Source organism: Neodiprion lecontei, chromosome 3, assembly GCF_021901455.1.
Source record: "Neodiprion lecontei isolate iyNeoLeco1 chromosome 3, iyNeoLeco1.1, whole genome shotgun sequence".
Classification (NCBI taxonomy): domain Eukaryota; kingdom Metazoa; phylum Arthropoda; class Insecta; order Hymenoptera; family Diprionidae; genus Neodiprion; species Neodiprion lecontei.
This window is the reverse complement of record NC_060262.1, coordinates 40,202,976-40,221,472: the sequence shown is the minus strand read 5'-3', so window position 1 is coordinate 40,221,472 and position 18,497 is coordinate 40,202,976. Positions and strand designations below refer to the sequence as shown.

Here is an 18,497-nt window from a genome sequence, read left to right as displayed (position 1 = left end):
TTTTGAATAAAATGAGCCATCGTAGAGAGAAGTCGAACGAATACCAAGAGATTTTTAACAATTTTGAAGCGATTCGAAAAGAAGCATCGATAACCAAGCCATTGTTTACAATTAGCGTATTTTAAAATGTTGCATTTTTAAATAGATCTTCGCAGCTTATAATATCGAGTATAATAATTTGATAATAATTATTTAACGTAAGTCTATCTTGCAATGAGGTTGACAAAAACTGAGTTGGATGCACGTACATGAGTCTTTTTTTAAGACTACAGCTTACGCCGGTATTTTTTTAACCTGTTAATAAATGATACCCGAGATATTAGCGAAACGGTGTTATCTGCTAATAATTGACACGGATAGACGAATGACACGTTGAAGAAAACTCGTAATCGCAGACAATTCAGCTTACATAATTACAGTCGTCAATTTTAAACTTGTACTATTTTACATATCGATGGCATATTTTTTATGACTGAACTAATTGTAAGCGAGCAACCAAACGAATATGGTGACGAACTTTTTTTTTTTTTTTTTTTGGACAAATATTGGCACAGAAGTTTGAGAGAAAAATAAAACGTAGCGTTGTCAAATCTGCGACACTAATATGATTGAGATTGCAAAGTAATAAACTTGAACACGTATTAATTGGACTGGATTTCGTAAGAAATTATTTCATCCATTGAAATTAGTGAATACGACAGGTTTCCGATGTTTTAACATAACCAGCTCTGTCAAAAATTTGAAAACGACTGATATTATCACAGCTCGGCGATACTCAGTTGGTAAATTATCGACTCTTCGGTGTGAAAAGTTATAGATCGACACGCGAATTATATTAGAAAATAGAATATGTAAAATGAAAAATAAGTAAATAAAAAGCAAACAAGATAATTAGTTTTCTGTTCTGATTTTTGTTACACGGAATCACAATTATTGTTGCTGTAACGGAAATTTATCGGTTCCTTACGATATTGATCTACAACATTAAATGTTTGTAAGCGACCGGCTGATTAAACAGAAAGACGAATTATAAGAACCATGAATGGTACGCTTGCACAGTTGGTAATTTTTACTCAATGTCTGGAAGCTTTCGACGCTTGCAGTGAAATGAATTGTGAAATGTATTATGCACGTATAAAATTGAATCGTGATAAATATTCAATTCGCTCGTGAATCAATTTTTAAAAATATGTTTATTACGTAAGAATATCACAAGATTTAAGTAAGGTTTGAGGCACTAAATATATATCTATACCTTATACATACGAATGAGATAAGATAAGTTTTGATCTATTTTCAACGAGTCATCAGTCAACAATGGGTATAGACGTTGGATTACGTAAAACAAGACATGTCATTGATCAATAGACTTCTAGTACCGGTGGAATTTAATGCCCAATAAACTGGCTGTCCGATGTAAATTTATGACTTAAAATTATCGAAACTCAATTTCGTCGGCACGTGCGGTTCGAGCCAGTCGTCCGAATTCCTGTTTCATCAATTCTACCGAATTGCGATATAAAAATAAACGCGTACACGCGCAGCAGCATGAAAAAAAAACCCGAATATAAATTAAATAAATAAATAAAAGCAGAAAATTTCTTTTGACTCATTTTAAACTTATGTAGCCTTTGACAAATCCGCCGATGACGCGAAGGGCTTGAAACGTTTTGTTCGGTCGAAGCCTCTGCCGCAGTAGGTAAAAGATGACCGCTTTCAATATTATGTTTATTCCGACGAGAGCGATGAAATCCCGCCAGAACATGTTCTCCTCCATACCTGAAATGCGAAGATCAGTTAAAAACGTTAAACGATCCGCTTGGCGTATACAGTATTAAAAGAAACAACGGAAATAAACTGCGGTTAATTAACGTGTATTTATAATCAAAACATCTGTGCTAATCAGTGGAAGCAGAAATTTCATACTGCTCCTGTATTTTTTTGTCAGTCTTCTCTCAGCGAAATATACAGAGTTTTAGTTGCCTCGCTCTTTCTGAACTCAAAACATTTGAATTCTTATCCGCGGAGAGATTCTGCTTAAAAATTTATTTACAGTGGAAATTATTTGACATATCAATATCGTTTTATTCACGAGAACTGAGTTCCGTGAAAAAAGTCGCTGCAGCTTCTGCGACAGTCGAAAGTTCATAGAAGGATTCCTCCGGAAAAGATGACGAAGACGGATGAGGATTAACAAAGTCTGAAATGAACTACCTCACACATGCGGACGGTAAATAATCGGCGGGTAAAATTCGCGTGCATAGTCATCGCGATTATTACTGGAACACTCGACTTCCTTACTTTTATTAAATAAAAAATCTCTCGGCTTTCATTTCCGACAATGGATTCGAACCGCAATCAGGATGCATGACGCACACTTTTCGAACCGGACGTTAATGACGATACTGGCAAAACTGGTGACTTAAGAAGAAATCTACTCGCCGTGATCGCGACTAACGCTGATGCGAAGTAGAAAAAGTAAAAAGGTAGCAGAAAAGCTCGAGGCCTTGACTCGTAGGGTAAAAACCGACGGAACACAGTGCGAAAAAACAGAGTGAAGGTTTCTTCTCACCCATAACTTTCAACAATGCTATGGGATATCTGTACTGGCAGTAATCCTCCTCCGGCGGACAGGATAATTTTCTTCTCCCTTCACCGTAAGCCGAGATGATGAGTCCCTCGAGGCCGTACCTAATGTAGCTAGAGTACATTACCAGCGTTCTGTAAAGCGGCAAAGGTTCGGGATTGCCCATGCCTTGGATCGAAACCAGCATTAGAGGAACGGAGGAAGCGGGCCCGACGAACATCCCGTTCTGAAAACAATTACGGCCTCGTTAATGCAGGGTTTCCATTTTCACGACGTTGATTCCCGCGGCAAAAGGTCGAAAAGATCACTCACCACAATGCTCAGCGTTGATCCGATCGCCAAACCTATACTTTCCCCTATCAGAGAGCACAAATAACAGATACTGAAGAACCTGGCGGCTCGCCAAGCTTCCAACGGCTGTCCAGTGATCGGGTAAACCATTGACAAGTATATCGTTCCAAGAAAGATCTGTGGACAAAGTGAATGATTCGCATGACGCTTCGTCGTTGAGAGGGATCGTTGATGTCGACTCTGGATTGGAATCACTTTTATCGTTACGCTGTTGTACCTGGGGAGGAATAGTCGACAATGTCTTGGCGAAAAAGTAGGGACCCAAGTCGTACCATCGGTTGAAGTGTTCACGTTTCAGAAGCCGCACCTCCATTGGAACTGGAAATGAAAAGTTCACCTCGTTACCTCGTCAACAGTGCAGGAAGACGACGTGATTCTGGTTCTGTTCCAACGGCAGCGGCGGTCTTGGACACTTGGACGAATCAATACTGCAAGCTCACCGCCACCGTGACGAGAAGCGTCTTTTTGCACCTCAAGGAGCAGCTATGGAATGTTACCGCGTCACGCCAACGCATCGAACGTTCCTTCAATGTGACTTTGTGCTTTTTCGCCACGTTTTTGCGGGACTCGATGTATCGGTGTACTCTCAATCTGACTTACAATGCATGAGCACAGGCAGCATCGGGAGGTAGAGAAAGACTACGAGGCAGCAAAAGCAGAATCCAAAGTTGAAGAGAGTCTTCGAGCCGTCGGTACCAATGTTGATGAAAATACCGCCGACTATGAATCCGAGAAAGATGTGGAGCGATATCTTCAGGTACATGTAATTCTGAAAGAGTGGACAACGCGATTCTTCATTTCGTTTCTACGAGGTTCGACGGTCGTTCGGAAGACTTGGATTACCCTGTTTCTGTAGAATTGGAGCATCAACCTCCTAGACAGAGCCGAGAACTGATCCCACCACGTCGTTCTATCGATTTCATCTTGGAACTGGGTATCCTTGATAGTTTTACGGGCGATCGGGTCGATCGGCATCTGCGCTTCCACGAGATTCATCATCCGTTCGACGTATTCCGCTCCGTATTCTCCCGAGGAGACTTCGATAACTGTGGAATGAAAAAAAGAAAGTAATTCCTCGCTGTTTCATTCCGCCTGATTTAAACCTGTCCGAGTATTTAGACACTCCGACCAATCAATGCTTACCAAAATCTGCCGGGTTGTAGTGCTTCGGGCAGTCGGCTCCCACGTGTCGAAGAAACGGCACAACTCCATTGGCCAAACCTCGATAGACGCACTGACCAGCCGCGACGACGTAGACTTGATGAAATTTCGCAAAGTTGCTGGCACTTGGGGTGTGGATTGAACAAATGACCGTTCTTCCACCACAGGCTACGCTTCGTAGAAGGTCGATGCACTGGACGGTCGACAAGTCGTCGAGACCTCTGCGAAAGGGATCAGTTCTGTGAGCATGTCGTTGAGCAATATCGATATAATGGAGACGTCCCGGTCCCGGTTTGATAATTACGTGGTTGGTTCGTCGAGGAAAATGACCGGCGGATTATTGACTAGTTCCAAGGCGATAGAAAGCCTCTTCATTTCCCCGCCGGACAATCTTTCGGTAACCGTGTCCTTCGCTTTGGTCAGTCTTAACGTCTCTAAGATTTCATCTATCTGCGAAGAAACATTTCAGAGCTGCATAAATGAATATTAAACCATTCGCCCGAATGAATTCCTTTATAGTCATAATGCTAGTTTAACGATATTCCAAAGATAACGGGCATCTCGTATCTCGTAGTGATTCAGAGACCAAGGTCACGCTGGGAGGTGATTTGACAGCTTGACAGCGTAACTTTTGCGAGGTTCATCGCGCGAATAAACAAGGTGAATCACTTACGGTGGAAAGTTTTTCCCGCCGTTCAACTTTACTTCCGAGTTTTAGGTCTGCGGCGAAGCACATCGCTTCGTGAACTGTTATCTGGGGCTGGTGAAGATCGTCCTGCATAATGTAACAGGACATTTTTTTAAACTTCCGAATATTCCTCGGCTCACCGTTGATGTTGATCTGTCCACTCGCTCCGACATGTCTGTAAGTCAAAAAATTGATTGTGGATTGATGGGTTATAGCTAATTGTCCGAAGGGAACGCTAATTTTCTCGCTAAAAATATATCTAAAACCGGATGTTCTTTCCATTCTAATTGGTCCCAGGCATATCGGATTCTCAGTTGTCATCGGACACTTGTATAATATTACATAATTTATTCATCTGTTAATAAGAAATTAAAATTACGAAACTCGCAAAAAATCGCTCACGATGTTGCTCACCGAATACTTTGAGTTGTTGACACCTTGGGCTAAAAGTACCTCACGGTTGTCACCGTCTCGTTTGAGCTTTTGACCCAGCATGACAGAAATGTTAAACATTCAATATTCGAAGAGCGAATGTCGCCGAAGGATTCCGTGTAAAAAATTTCACCATTTCAAAGCAATCTGGAGTTTGTGTCTCATTCTTGAGCTGTTTTCATCATCTCTTCCCGTGAGCTTCGCGACGTTCATGAATAGTGTAGAAACAATGGCCCGACACTTTGCCGTCGAGAATATACCGTCTTAAAATTCACCAACAATCGAGTTGTGCGACATTCCCGCGATTGAAAATGACCAGAATAATCGCTGCGCGCACGGTTGTTTCGCAATATTACAACGTCAATTTCAACGGCGGAATTTCATTGGCCTTATTGGACTATAGGGTCGCTTAAATGCATACTAACCACGTCGTTCGAATTTTAAATTCGGGTATCTAGTGCTGGAGTGACATCATTTCTTTTTCACGCCGAACGGACATACTCGTAGATTATTTGTTCACGTGAATCGGGAATGCAAATTATCATGGGAAATACGAGCTGATGAAACACGAATACGAGAATTATAACAACGAGTGTGAGAGTCCCACTTTTTTTTTTCCTTCGTTTTCGAGGGTAAAAAAATTGACAGGGATTGAATTGTTGCGATGAGACTGATTAAAAATGGCAGACTCACTTGTAGCCGGCGAGGATGTTGAGCAGGGTTGATTTCCCAGCTCCCGACGGTCCCATAATCGCAGTCAATTCTCCAGATCGGAACTGTCCGCTTATTCCTCTCAATATCAATTTGGAACCTGCGTACATTGAGTATAAATTAAAATTACGTGGATATACGAATCTTACGTTCTTACACCATTTTCGTTCTTAAACATTTGCCCGGCTTCTTATGCTCACAAATTTGCAAATATCGACCTGATGAAAATCGTCATCACCGTGTGACGAAAACCACACGAGCTTTGCCGATGGCCAACCAACTTCCCGAAACAAGGTCGTCGGTTCTTCCGAGAAGCAGTTTTTCCTTGACCAGTATATAACAATGTAATCCATTATCTTTAAACCTGACAGTAATTTCATCCGCTTTGGTCAGCGACGCTATTGGTTAACGTGCGTAATGGAAATCGATACAAACCAGTTTCCGCGGAGAAACGGTCACTGACATGCAAATTCCATTGTGTGCGGCTGTTCCTCGACTTATTTAAATAAAACGCAATTGCATACTCTTATGCAATTACGAACAGTCGTATATCTGTTCTATATTTTCGTCCAAGTATCGATGATGTATGCTTTTTACCATTTTTGCATCGAGCAGTGATTGTTCACAGTATTTTTCGTGCAATCCGATATGTACAATTGTACAATCACGCATGATTCTATTATGCGTTTAAAGGTTACTTCGTGAAATTAGCGTAAGATAAGAATGAGAAAGTAAGCAAAATTTTAATCCCTGTCCGTCAGTATGCATATTACGGACCGAATAATTTGTCTCGATTGTTTCGTCTAGAGGAAAAATAAAAAACAAAAAACTTTCAAGAGGCTTGACCGAATAAAATTTTTTAGTAATCCAGAAGCCAATTTCAGCGCCGAGCATAACCGATTACACGCGATAATTTATATCCGGCAGAAAATCGTCTCAAGAACTCTAAGGTTATACAAATATTTTACATACCTGTCTACTTTTTGCCAAACAGAGCCAAATATTTCGACGTTTCGATAAAAAATTATCTCATCAGAATTTTTTCACGAATGAATAAATAAAATTGAACGAAGCGTTTTTTATTGAGTGTTAATTCACGTATAAATATGCCTTTTATCGAATAGCTGAAGAAATCGTTGGACATGTAGAAGCAATAATTTAGTGCTGCGGACAGTGTGAGAGAGGGAAAAAAAAATTATTAAAAAAAAAAAAAACACATTTAATAATAATTGAATAATAAGTTTTTTCGACTATCAGTTCTGTCTAAATTTTTTTTCCGCAACGCTGAGGCGAAAAGGGCTATATACGAAACGGGTTAAGTTAATAGACAGAGCGTTACAGAACCATTAACTCGTAAGAAAAAAAAAACTCGTCAAGGTAAAAACTTAGTGGCCACTACATCGTACTATTGAATTAAAAATTCTATTGGCAAGGGGGGGGGGGGGGGGGGGGGGGATAAATTTATTACCGAAAGGCACGTCAAGACTTGGGACAATTTTTTACGACGCCGGATTCAATCGCGTCGGATTTGTAAAGTGGAAATACTTCGATAGGCTGAAAACCAACGAACTGGGTGAATAGAAAAATTGTATTCGTAGAGCGGGAGCGAAAATAGTGATAAAAAAAAAAAGAAGAAATTATCAGAATTACGGAGGGTCGTTCGAATACTAAAGAAAAAAAATCTCAAAGTTATCTATTTTTCTCTTTAACTGTAAGTAAATATTCGACGAATCCTTAAACATATTTCCTTAACGAGTAATGACGTGATTATGTGGATAAACAATATTAAGTTTTCTTTATAAAACTTTTCTTCCGATCTCATACGTTCACTTATCTTTAAAAAAAAAAAAAAATCCGGTTTAATTTACTTGAAAGTCTATTATAGGCGGTGATTCTTCGCTCGTCGAATAATTTCTCTGAGGTTTTCCTTTCTTCGTTTGTACGCATGTAACGCACGTTTGACAGTTGTTAAAACCGCACTCCATCTCCTCACCTTGTATTTAAAAATATGCATACAGAATGCGGTTTGTTGCAATATACTTATAGCACTGCGGAATTGGCGAATAAGAAATTAAGCCGACTTCTTGTGGCTGGGAATATTAGAGAATTCGAAATGCGTTATTTTCCCCTTAATAAACTTTCCTGATAATTGTGCGCGGTTGTATCTTGCATAAGCGATCACGAATTCTTTGAATTCCGTGTTTTTTCCTCTTAGCCTCGGATTTTATCCAGTTCTCTTCATACGTTCAATTCCAATTAGTTCATCGCCAGGAAAGCCGGACTGACAAAACTGACAAACGTCTGTTCTTTTTAAAATTTCGCGCTATTCTCACTATATCACGTACGTAGAATATATGTATTACAGCGATGTATTTCATCGACGTGTATTTGCACGAAAAATCTAGAAGGCAATCGATTTGACCGGCAATTTGTCTTGTTTAACAAGATAACAATTATCTCGGTGAGTTGTGGTTATTATTGTGATTATTATGCGGCTGCAACACGCAGCGTATAACGGCGCATAGATTAACGTGAGAAAGAAAATTTATAGCACTCTGCCAAGTAGAGAATCTGCGGTCATCCTGCATCCCCGACTGATTATGAAATTACTGACTGAATAGAGATTTGAAAATTCCTGTTTACTTGCAGCTGAAAATTCCTTATTCATCGTTTCGAATAGCCGTGATTTCTGGCAACCGTTAATCATATGTGAATCATCCACGCTTGTACGTCCGATTTTGTTTTAAAAAGACTGCGAAATTACTAAATTACTAAAAAGGCAACTTTGGCTACACGTTCCAGAAGTTTTTTATCCAGCCACCGGAAACGAACGAGTTTCAATCTCTGAGACAATATAATTCAATTAGTTTTTGACTGCTGCTAAATGATGGCCTTCAATTCGGTTAGATTTCATTTCTCAAAAATAGGTTTGGTACAATGCCACTGTTATATTAATTCATTTCAATAAATAAACACAAATAAAACTGAGTCTATGATTTTTGAGAAGAAGAAATTTAATTACTTTAATATGTATTTATAATTATTGTGACAGTATAACAACGCACAGGATTGGTATCGTTATCGTTACTTTTTAGTCAATGTTTTAAGATTTCTAAGTATGATTGAACCTTCGGTTTTGGCTTCGTCCAAAAACTGATCTTCGTTCAAACACTGAAAATTACCTGCTTACAGCAGCAAGTTTTTTCTACTAATGAAAGTAGTTTTAAAATGTTTACATTCGTCCTAAGTTACTGTTAAATTTTATTACTTTCCCGGTATAAGCACGCAGTTAGAATTTTACTGATAGTTTTCAACATCTTATAATATATTTATATATAAACAATAATGTATTTAAAAATCACGCAACTCGTGTCATGTAAATCATGTCACATATTCGTATATCCACAGTGAGAAGTTATCACTCGTGGAACGGTTTCGCATGTACTTAATTCGTTGATGAAACGATTAAGCATCTCGTGGCAGTATCGTTAACGTTCATCAAGATTTCAAGTGATTAAAAAAAAAAAAAAAAAATGCTACCAAGTGTGTCTATTAAAAAATGTGTGATATCAGGTTTCGCATATAGATGAGGTAAGACTATATAAAGCGGACATCGAATTTTTTTCGAACCATTTGCACAAAAATTCTATTACAAACAAAGTCTTACATCACTCCAAAGCCCCAAAGAACACGTGCACGCGTTCCGCGCAAATTATCATTCCCAATGTCCGACCGTGATGAATTTTCATGAGGAGGAAAAGAGATAAGCCGATGGATGTTGCAACATACCTGTCGTGGCGGAAGCGTGAAACAGGGAAGCAAGAAACGAAACACCGTATATAAAGAAGGCACGAGGCATTCAGACAATTTGCCACAGCTCACAATCAGTTACAGTTGTTATCGAGACGTTAAATCCAGAAAAAGATCGCTCTTCTTCACCGGAATAATCAGAGTCAAGGAAACTGGACATCTAAGAATATTCACCGAGTCTTTTTCATCGATATTAGAAACTTATTACGTAGGCTAGAGAAGACCGACAGTTAAAATTAGAGGGTAGAACTTTAACCGCGTCAAATGAGTTTCGGGAGATTTCTTATCGACCTTTCGATTCGAGTGGTTGGAAGATGAGGCGAGTATAGTCGGCGATGAAATGAAAGGTACCTTTTCTTCCTGTGGGAATGGTGTAGGTTAAATCGGAGAATTCTATGTCGATGGGTTGTCGTTTGGTCAAACGAGTGAACGGTGTTGAGGAGATTTTGGCGCGCATCGCGACTCTGGCTTCGATGTCGTCCTGAAGCAGATTGACTTTCACCATCTCGCTTCCTTCCGAACCGGCGTCTGGATTCGAGTCCATGTTCAGCTGGTCGTTTTTCCTATTTTATCCTTATCCTATCATCCGCACTATCGGCGAATGTGAAGAGCAATAACCGATCGCTAGACGGCCGAGTTATTCGCAGTTTTCATGGCCTCCGCAGAACAGATCGGCCCGATTTTCTGAAACGAAAATACTTGCTCAGTTTCAGGGTTAGTTGTATATTGTTTAGGATAATGTAAATGTGTGAACATTCATGCAGCAGTGAAAAACAACTAATGAATATTGGATTTTGCTATCGGTTTCCGAGAAATGATGCGGAAAAAGTTATTTGACGTACGCTTCTTTGGTTCAGGGGACGTGAAGTTTTTTTTAATTTCTCCAAATCCCAACACGCCTGTGACCGCGAATCTTACTGACGTTCACTCAATTCGTCGACACTGTTTTATCCGTCTGAAAACGGGTCGAAGTGGGGTATTCCGATAAAAACTTGTCCTTTCAAATAGTCGAGCAAGAAGGTGTTTGAGCGTCCTTGACTTTGGTGAAAAATAATGCACGATATACATCAAGAGTAATTGAAACACAAAGGAAAAAAACACTTAAATTTGTCAAACGGATATAAAATTACAATTCTCTTGGATTGATGCACGCCTGTCTTATGCCCCGAGGAACCTCTCCGGACTTTGATGCCGGGATTCTGATCTGAGCATATAAATTTTGAAGACACGAAGGAACACGTCTCCCGAAATTATTCCGATGCGATGTAACAAACATCGATCAACGGATACCTTGAGAAGACAAAGCGCGTTTCGCAGAAGAACACATCGACTGTTATAAATTATCCATGGTATGGTTGTTACTACAACACTCGTTTTATGACCAGGAATAATTTCGAAGAGACGAGATTTATTCTTGTGTTTATCAAAGTCAATCTAAAATATTTGAAAATATTATTAACTCCATGTTCCATTGTATGTTTATATGTTTTAAGGCTTGACTGAGTTTCGCACACATTCATATTTATTTGATCTCGCCCAGGTATTTCTGTAGCTACCGATATGTAGATGAGGTGATTTTTTTTTCCAAATTCAATTTCGTACCGGATATACCGCGTGCCGCATGTCTCGCGAGAAAGGCACCAGTGTCACAATTTTTAAATATTTCTTGATAAAAATTTTTCGTGCCACGCTTAAACATGTGCCCAATAACTTCCTCAGACATTATTATCTCATTACCTTTTCTTCCATTCAAAAAAATGGTGCATTCTTTGATTTTTTGCAGTGGTATTACTCTTCGTGCGGTTATAAATGAGACCGGTAAAATGGCGTTATGAAATGATAATTACGGATCGAAACTGGGGTAAAGATATGATAATCAAGGTCTGTGCACGCGCCGCTTCATCGCGCATGTGTAATACAACATGCGCCATGTACTAATCGTGACTAAGCCCTGATCGTGGCCTTTATCTCGTGCAATGTAGCGAACCAGATATAACTCTTGCCTTCCGGATGACGTATCGGAAAAGCGATGCATTCAGCTGCGCTTTCATTCCCTACGGAGAACAATGATGCCTGAGTAATCCTACCGGTATTACAGTATTCGTTAATTAATATGAGGCATTGCGCATCGTCCACGATTCCATAATACATACACGATGCACAATACCGGCACTTTTATACGCAGTTTCGAGACTCGTAATTATACGGCAACCGTCTGCAGTGAAAAATGACTGATGATAATATTGTGACAACCGAGCGAGTGAGAGACTTAACCGGCATCTATTCGCCTTTGGTTAATTTTTTCCTTTTCTCGTCGGTTCCCACCGCTGTAATGATAAGCCAGCTTTTATGCCTAACAACTTATGCGCATCTCCGATCGATGTACAATAATATTTATCAACGCCTTAACCTTTCGGCCAACTTGTTTTCGGTTCGAAACAAAATGCGAGTTCGATTCAATACGAATTAAGTATTAGACAAATGCCTGCCGATGTCAGCCTACGTGAGGATTGGGAGTCATTGTCACGTAATTTGTATAGAAACAAGTTGGTTATCGATCAATATTACCGTGCATACGTACGGAATTATGTTCCTGGGCGTTAAGGTACCTTCGACGTCGACTTCCTCAATACCGTTGAAAGCTCGAACTCCGTGTATTCCAGAAAGTGGAAGAAGCCTCTGGAATCTAACACCAGTTCTTCGTCTTTGGTTTTCGTCGGTCTTCATTCACGCTCCAACCGTCACTGGCGACAACAGCCACGGTATGAATTTGAAGTTGGCGGGTAAAAATTTGACGAAGTAGAAGAAAAGCACAGATTTTTATCGAATCGGGTCGACGTGTGGGACGTAGTATCGGCCGACTACTGTCACAGTTCGTCGGGAACTGACTGAGCAACTGACACACAAACACCAGGCGCAGGAAGCTCGGTTCGAACAACAGCCTCGTCGCTGAGGGTGTCCAACGGTTTTGAGTTGCCCGCGCATGATGCCCGAATTTAAAGCTCTCCGTTCTTCCAGGTGATCCACAATTTATTCCCCAGCAACGAATATCTCGGAGGGGATTTGATTAGCTATTAGAGATGCAGTTGGACGTATACTTCCAACCTGTTTAGTCTTACAATCAGATTTCTTTACGTGTCCAATATAATTTTGCACTTTTTACATGCACGTAAACTACTTTGTAGACTCTTGCGTTTAAGTGTCTAATTCACTAAAAATTTCGTGCAAGATTACAATAATTTATGTATTCACGAGTTTGTTACAAGCAATTAACGTTAAGAAACTCGTTTTTTTTTTTTCACTAACACAATCGGTTTTTTTCCAACGTAAATAGCCGAGGCTCTGATTTTTCTTTTACATATTCTCCATACACAGTTTTATGATGTGTATTTTTTTCAGAATTTTTCGTACGCTAATTTTTTTCAATAAACATATTGTAAATTTCGGAAAATCACCGCCGTTTTGAATTTCGTTATTCTGACTTCAGAATCGTAATCAGCGACACTGAAAACTCATAGACCACCTATGATTTTGTGAATTTTTGATTAGAAAAATGTGCCCCTGAATTGATTGATGGGTAATTGTCCCGAGACAAGGATTTTCAATAAGGGCAGTAGATGAGAAGCGATTGTGCGGAGTGTATCGTCCCAAAGTCGTTCCACCAATAAAACAACAAAAAAAAAATGGCGTTATTTGAGATTGCGAGCAAGCAAGGGTTGGAAAAGAATTTCAATGGATCATGTGGATGAAGTGAACCGAAGAAGACTGATTCTAGCTCGGAACGATTTCCATCGTACGAAGTCTTGAGAGACTGGAACTAGTTAAGTTCGTTTTCATTCACCGAGATAGGTAATTTATTCACCGGATACGTGACCTGCGTCAATGACCAAACCATGGCGACCGATGTGCAGAAGGCACGTGTATATATGTAAAACGCAGTGCCTGACTTGAACTTGAAACGATGAATTTCATATGGTATTAAAAACTGAAAGTCGCGGTGTAGAAGCCTCGGGCTATTCGAGTTACATTCATCGCCGCATGAATACGGTTACTCCAAATTAATGTATTTACCGGGCAGTCAGAGGTCTTGAATACATTCATTAAGCTAAGCGCATACCGAAAAATATACTGCGCGATCTAACAAGCAGAAATCTCTTTCCTTTGTTATAACTTGAAAAATCTGTACAAGTGCGTCGATTTTTTTTACCGATACATATTTCTCTCGCGTCGCAAACGGAAGTAAATTAAAAAAGCTAGGCTAATGAAATTTCGGAAACCTTGTACAGAGCACGCGGTTGTTTTTACGGCCAAATAATTAATTACGTTCAACGAGTGAAATATGCGAGGCAAAAAATTTGAGTAAGCAATAGAATTGCGAAATGTGAAGAGGATAAGAATCTCGTTATTTGGAGGTGTGACACGTCGTGTCGTGGGTTAATTGCTACGCTTAATTGCGTATTATAATTATAAGGTAACTTTTACGAGGATCGGACGAAAATCTTATAAACAACGAATTATTTCGGCGCTGGATTGTTTGTTAACGCGATAAGAGTGGGAGACGGGCAAGGTTCTCAAAACCTTTTTCGGCAATTCGTTCACTTATAAATCTCTATGAATGTGAAAATATTCAATAGCAAAACATTTAATTGTCGTAGCGCAGTTTCGTATCGACTATCGACAACATCGAATCATTCCGACCTTGCAGTCGCGTCGGTTGAAAAACTTGCAGAGTGTTTATAAAGGCCTTGAACCGTTTGTATTCAAACTAAAACAGAATGGAATTTAATTTTTTATTGTTTTCGCATGACGAACAGTTTTATTTATTGTTAGAAGCTTCGCGATGTCATCATTGGCTCCGAATTCATGCAAAATACTTGAACAGTGTCAGCGCCATGACTGTCAGAAATTATATATCAAGACTTAACATTCTTTGAGAATCAAACACGTCTTAGATGCAAATCTTCGAGTTACAGATTGCAATGCTCGTTTTTATTCCATACATTAATCACCGCCTGTTAACGTTTAATAGCAATTTAAATATAAACATTATTTAACGGCAATTATTCGACTCTGTTTTCGCTGTTATGATGGATAAAGAGACACTTACATTTAATGGCATTGTAATTTGCAGCAATCAGAGTTGAGTAGGATTAATGTGGATATATTGAGACCAGACGGAGTCACCGACGTATCGGAACACAATTAGAATGACGAATCAATTCTCTCGAATTGGCAAAAAGCACATGAAGTTTGACGACGGAAACTTGCTTATTGCTAACTTCAGAATTATTGCATTATCGATTAATGTCAAATGAAAATAAATCGTCCATCTTTCATAAATTGAACGTCAGCTCATCCCGTTACGTTCTTTGGACATCCATCTCATGAATTCTTGATAACATTTATGTACTGGATTTCAAGTGTAATATTTATACGATCGATGAATAAACAAAGCAAGAAATCTATTTCGGAAAATTCCTTCCAAGTAAAAGAAAAGCTGTACTTCACATCTATGTTTTGTATCTATTGTCATAAGAGTTGCAAATTTGTCAGCCAATTTGAAACTTGAACGACTATATCCTGATTCAACTAGGGTCCATTTCAAAGGGTGTTTTACTGGCACAAAAATTCACACCATGATTACATATTTCATGATTACTTATACATTTTATAGTTACTACGAGAGATTGGTTGACAGAGAAGTTTACTTTTTTTAAAAGATTTCTCACGACTTCCAAGATTTCATATGATACTTTAAAATTACAGAGATTTCGGGTGTTCTAAATGATTTCTCATGACTATCAATGATTATAATAACTGCCAAAGGATTTTACTTCAATTAATACTACTGATTACAGTGTCATTTCGGGGATATTATTTCGAAATAGGCATTCAATTGACACTTCTAGAGGGTTTCAAGTTCGGAGATTGCGTCATCAGGATATAGTACATTACGATACGAGTGCGCAAAATAGGTCGTTCCCGCACGAGCGAAGCGAGTGCGGGATGACCTACGTACGCACTCGTATCGTATATTATTTTTTCTATTAAGTTGCACAAAGTTCGACCACTACAATTATTTTAAATAATTGAAACGTATAGAACGGTGGCGTTGGGGCGCTGGGACGGAAGGCTTCGGGGGAGCGAAGCCCCCCCGCCCAAAAAAAAAAAAACAAATTATAGAACTATTATAAATTTATTAAATTAAGAAAAATCTGATTTATTTATTATTTTCAATTATTATTAATATTTATCGTAACGTGACAATTTACAAAATGAAACGGTATATTTTTTAATGACTCGGTTTGTTTACATCTTTAAAACGTGCATTCTGTGTTTTGTATTCTGCCGTTTTCTTAATACGGACAACGAACGTCCAAGTATCGCTCGCACGTGTTAATGCGAAGAGAGTGTGCAGAGATGGCGTGCGCGTATATACCTTGGAATCGCTCGTATGCTCTTATACATTCCCGCACGCTCACCACATTCCCGCACGCTCAGTTGCATTCCCGCACGCTCTTGTCAACGTATGGGAAAGTGGTACCTTGCGAACGCAAATGCATGCGCAAAATCGAACTTTGCGCACGATAATAGGAAAAGTTCATTTCTTTGTAGTTTCCTTCGGAATTAGGGATTATGGTTTTTGGTCATTCGGAAACGATAGGCAATCACCAGCATTATAATACGTCCTGAACGGATGTTAATTGATACGGTTCCGGGATATTATGTTTACAGATAATCAAATACGGGACAGCGCGTACGCAGTCCCGACTACCAAAAATAATACGCCCGAGATACCCACATTAGGGGTATTCGCAAGCTTCAGCTCTACCGAAGTGCAATGGAGGAGCCTCGACTTGGAGGAACTGCCTTGGTGATCACAGTGTCCTCTGCGCCAGGTAAGTATGCTTATCCCGGTTCGGACTAAGTACCTATACTAGCAGCAATGAATTTCGTCTGCGAGAAACTCCCGGCACCCTTCCTAATCCCACGAGCATTGAGGGTGCTCCCTGTTGGAAAAACCGGGTACTAAGTTCCCGAAATTTTCCCTCAGGCAACACTTCGATGCGGGGCAGCGGGGTAGAAATGTCACGTGCGGAGCAGTCTCGCACGCGACGACTTAACCCTCTAGGTATTCGTAGAGGTTTATTCTTATTTTTTTGGTGGGTCGGGAGGTGATCGTCCTCTACAGGGCGATCCCGGGAATAGGTTTGGAGGATTCAATGATATTAATGTAATAGAATGTTTACTATGGGATCAAGTTTTAATGAATCAAATGCAACTGAAAATAGCAAGCGAAAGCAGCGGGTGAAATATCTAAGACGAGGAAGCTTACATTAATGTTCTTAACCTGGTGGTTCTCGTTCATACATCTACTCACTCTTTTGGTGGTTTCTACTCCGAATTCTCACTCTCTCTCAATTATCACTCTTCTTATTACTACACAACTTGATTAAGTTCGTGGCTCGAGGTTCAACACTTATTACTACTTCAAGGACTAACGCCGCGACGCGAGATGCTTTGGAACACCGCTTGTAGAATTAGAGGGGTTCCCGCTCTAATCGTCGGTGATTCTAAGTCTGATACTCTTCACACAGCAGCTCTGAAGGAGCCGGGTTCCGTAGATGTCGTTCTTAGATGTCTCTAACGGGGACTGCCTTCGCTCGCTCGTCCGACACCCCTTGGAACGTCGGGCGGCGAGCGAGGTTTTCGCTGAATTTACAATTCGGAGTTTTCGCTAAATTCACAATTTTGGAAAAAAGGCTCGCCTCGCGACAGTCATCCTCGAAGCGCGTGATCTCCCGATCGCCTCATCCCGGTGTTGATTACGTCCGGGATCTGGCGGCCGCGGAGACGCTGACGTTGCTGTCCGTCAACTACGCCATTGCGCTTGGTTACGCCACGAACTGTTTCGTAAGAAATATTTTATATAGATTAACTAATATATTTAAGCTATGCTTCCGCGTCTCTAAAGCGATATTAATAATTGACATGATTTATGATTATTTGGTGTAAATATGCGGCGCTCGTGACAGAAATTCCCAGAAATTCCCCCCGAGATTACATTGATGAAATTATATTATTTTTGGTGAGTTGAAAAGTTAACGACGGAGCCAGGAATCGAACCTGGCATGTAAGGATGCTTTGCTAATCGTAAGTCTCTAATGCGCATCTGCGACGAAATCAGCAATATATGTATAGTTAAGAATATCCAGAAGTGATTACGCAAAATTATGCTGTTCTATCCATCATTGCGAATATGCATCACCGAGTTTCACACGATTATATGATAACAAGTTTGTGTATTTTTAGCTCGCTATCCGAGTTCGCAAATTGTATATGAAGCACGTCTGCTAAAGTCTGCTTCATTTCCCATTCCTCCCGCATAGTATTACTTATTTTTACTTTTTTGGTGCACCCTACTGGGTTAAATACATTAGGCCGTGGCACGTAATGCGCAAATGTAAATACGTGCCTGCATCCAGGGAATGACTGCGAACAACTAGCGTCCATTGTTCACGAATGATAAACCACGTATTTTGACGGTGGCGAAATAATTTTATGTACATACTGAATCGATGGTTTTACTTCTTCTCTTTCTTCTCTATCCATTCTTAACTTTCTTTCCATTTTGGACAAGGAATCAGCAGTGTAACTTTTTGCGTTGATTATTATATATTTATCAAGTATAGTCTGTATGGAACAGGAACGAGCTAAAGTCCAGTCCAGAACAACTAGAATCACATTACACCCATG

The 18,497-nt window shown here is 39.8% G+C and overlaps 1 protein-coding gene and 1 non-coding gene across 6 annotated transcripts; both read right to left on the bottom strand.

Moving 5' to 3' along the window:
• Positions 1-471: 471 nt before the first annotated feature.
• Positions 472-17,389, bottom strand: LOC107226570 (ATP-binding cassette sub-family G member 1). Of its 5 annotated transcripts, none has more exons than XM_046734954.1 (12): positions 17,122-17,389; positions 10,092-10,424; positions 5,913-6,030; positions 4,773-4,962; positions 4,404-4,549; positions 4,082-4,320; positions 3,782-3,984; positions 3,539-3,707; positions 3,156-3,256; positions 2,900-3,055; positions 2,573-2,813; positions 472-1,779 (listed from the first exon to the last, which is right to left on the bottom strand). In XM_046734954.1, the coding sequence occupies exons 2-12, from the start codon at positions 10,282-10,284 to the stop codon at positions 1,610-1,612; spliced, it is 1,926 nt and encodes a 641-aa protein (XP_046590910.1). In that variant the 5' UTR covers positions 10,285-10,424; positions 17,122-17,389; the 3' UTR covers positions 472-1,609. The 5 variants fall into 5 exon arrangements, with proteins under 5 accessions (XP_046590910.1, XP_046590908.1, XP_015522915.2 ...); XM_046734952.1 differs by lacking the exon at positions 17,122-17,389 and adding an exon at positions 12,309-12,982; XM_015667429.2 differs by lacking the exon at positions 17,122-17,389 and adding an exon at positions 12,322-12,982.
• LOC124293761 lies at positions 16,486-16,647 on the bottom strand. Its single transcript, XR_006903632.1, has one exon. It is a non-coding gene; the product is annotated as a U1 spliceosomal RNA (small nuclear RNA).
• Positions 17,390-18,497: the final 1,108 nt, after the last annotated feature.

Bases quoted from the DNA above. Each gene is read 5' to 3' on its own strand.
- LOC107226570 (XM_046734954.1), bottom strand. From the start codon at position 10,284: ATGGACTCGAATCCAGACGCCGGTTCGGAAGGAAGCGAGATGGTGAAA. The intron at 3,257-3,538 runs GTAAGTCAGATT...TTTCATTTCCAG, and splicing joins GCTGCCTGTGCTCATGCATT to TTCCAATGGAGGTGCGGCTT. The intron at 1,780-2,572 runs GTGAGAAGAAAC...TTCGCATTTCAG, and splicing joins AGCATTGTTGAAAGTTATGG to GTATGGAGGAGAACATGTTC.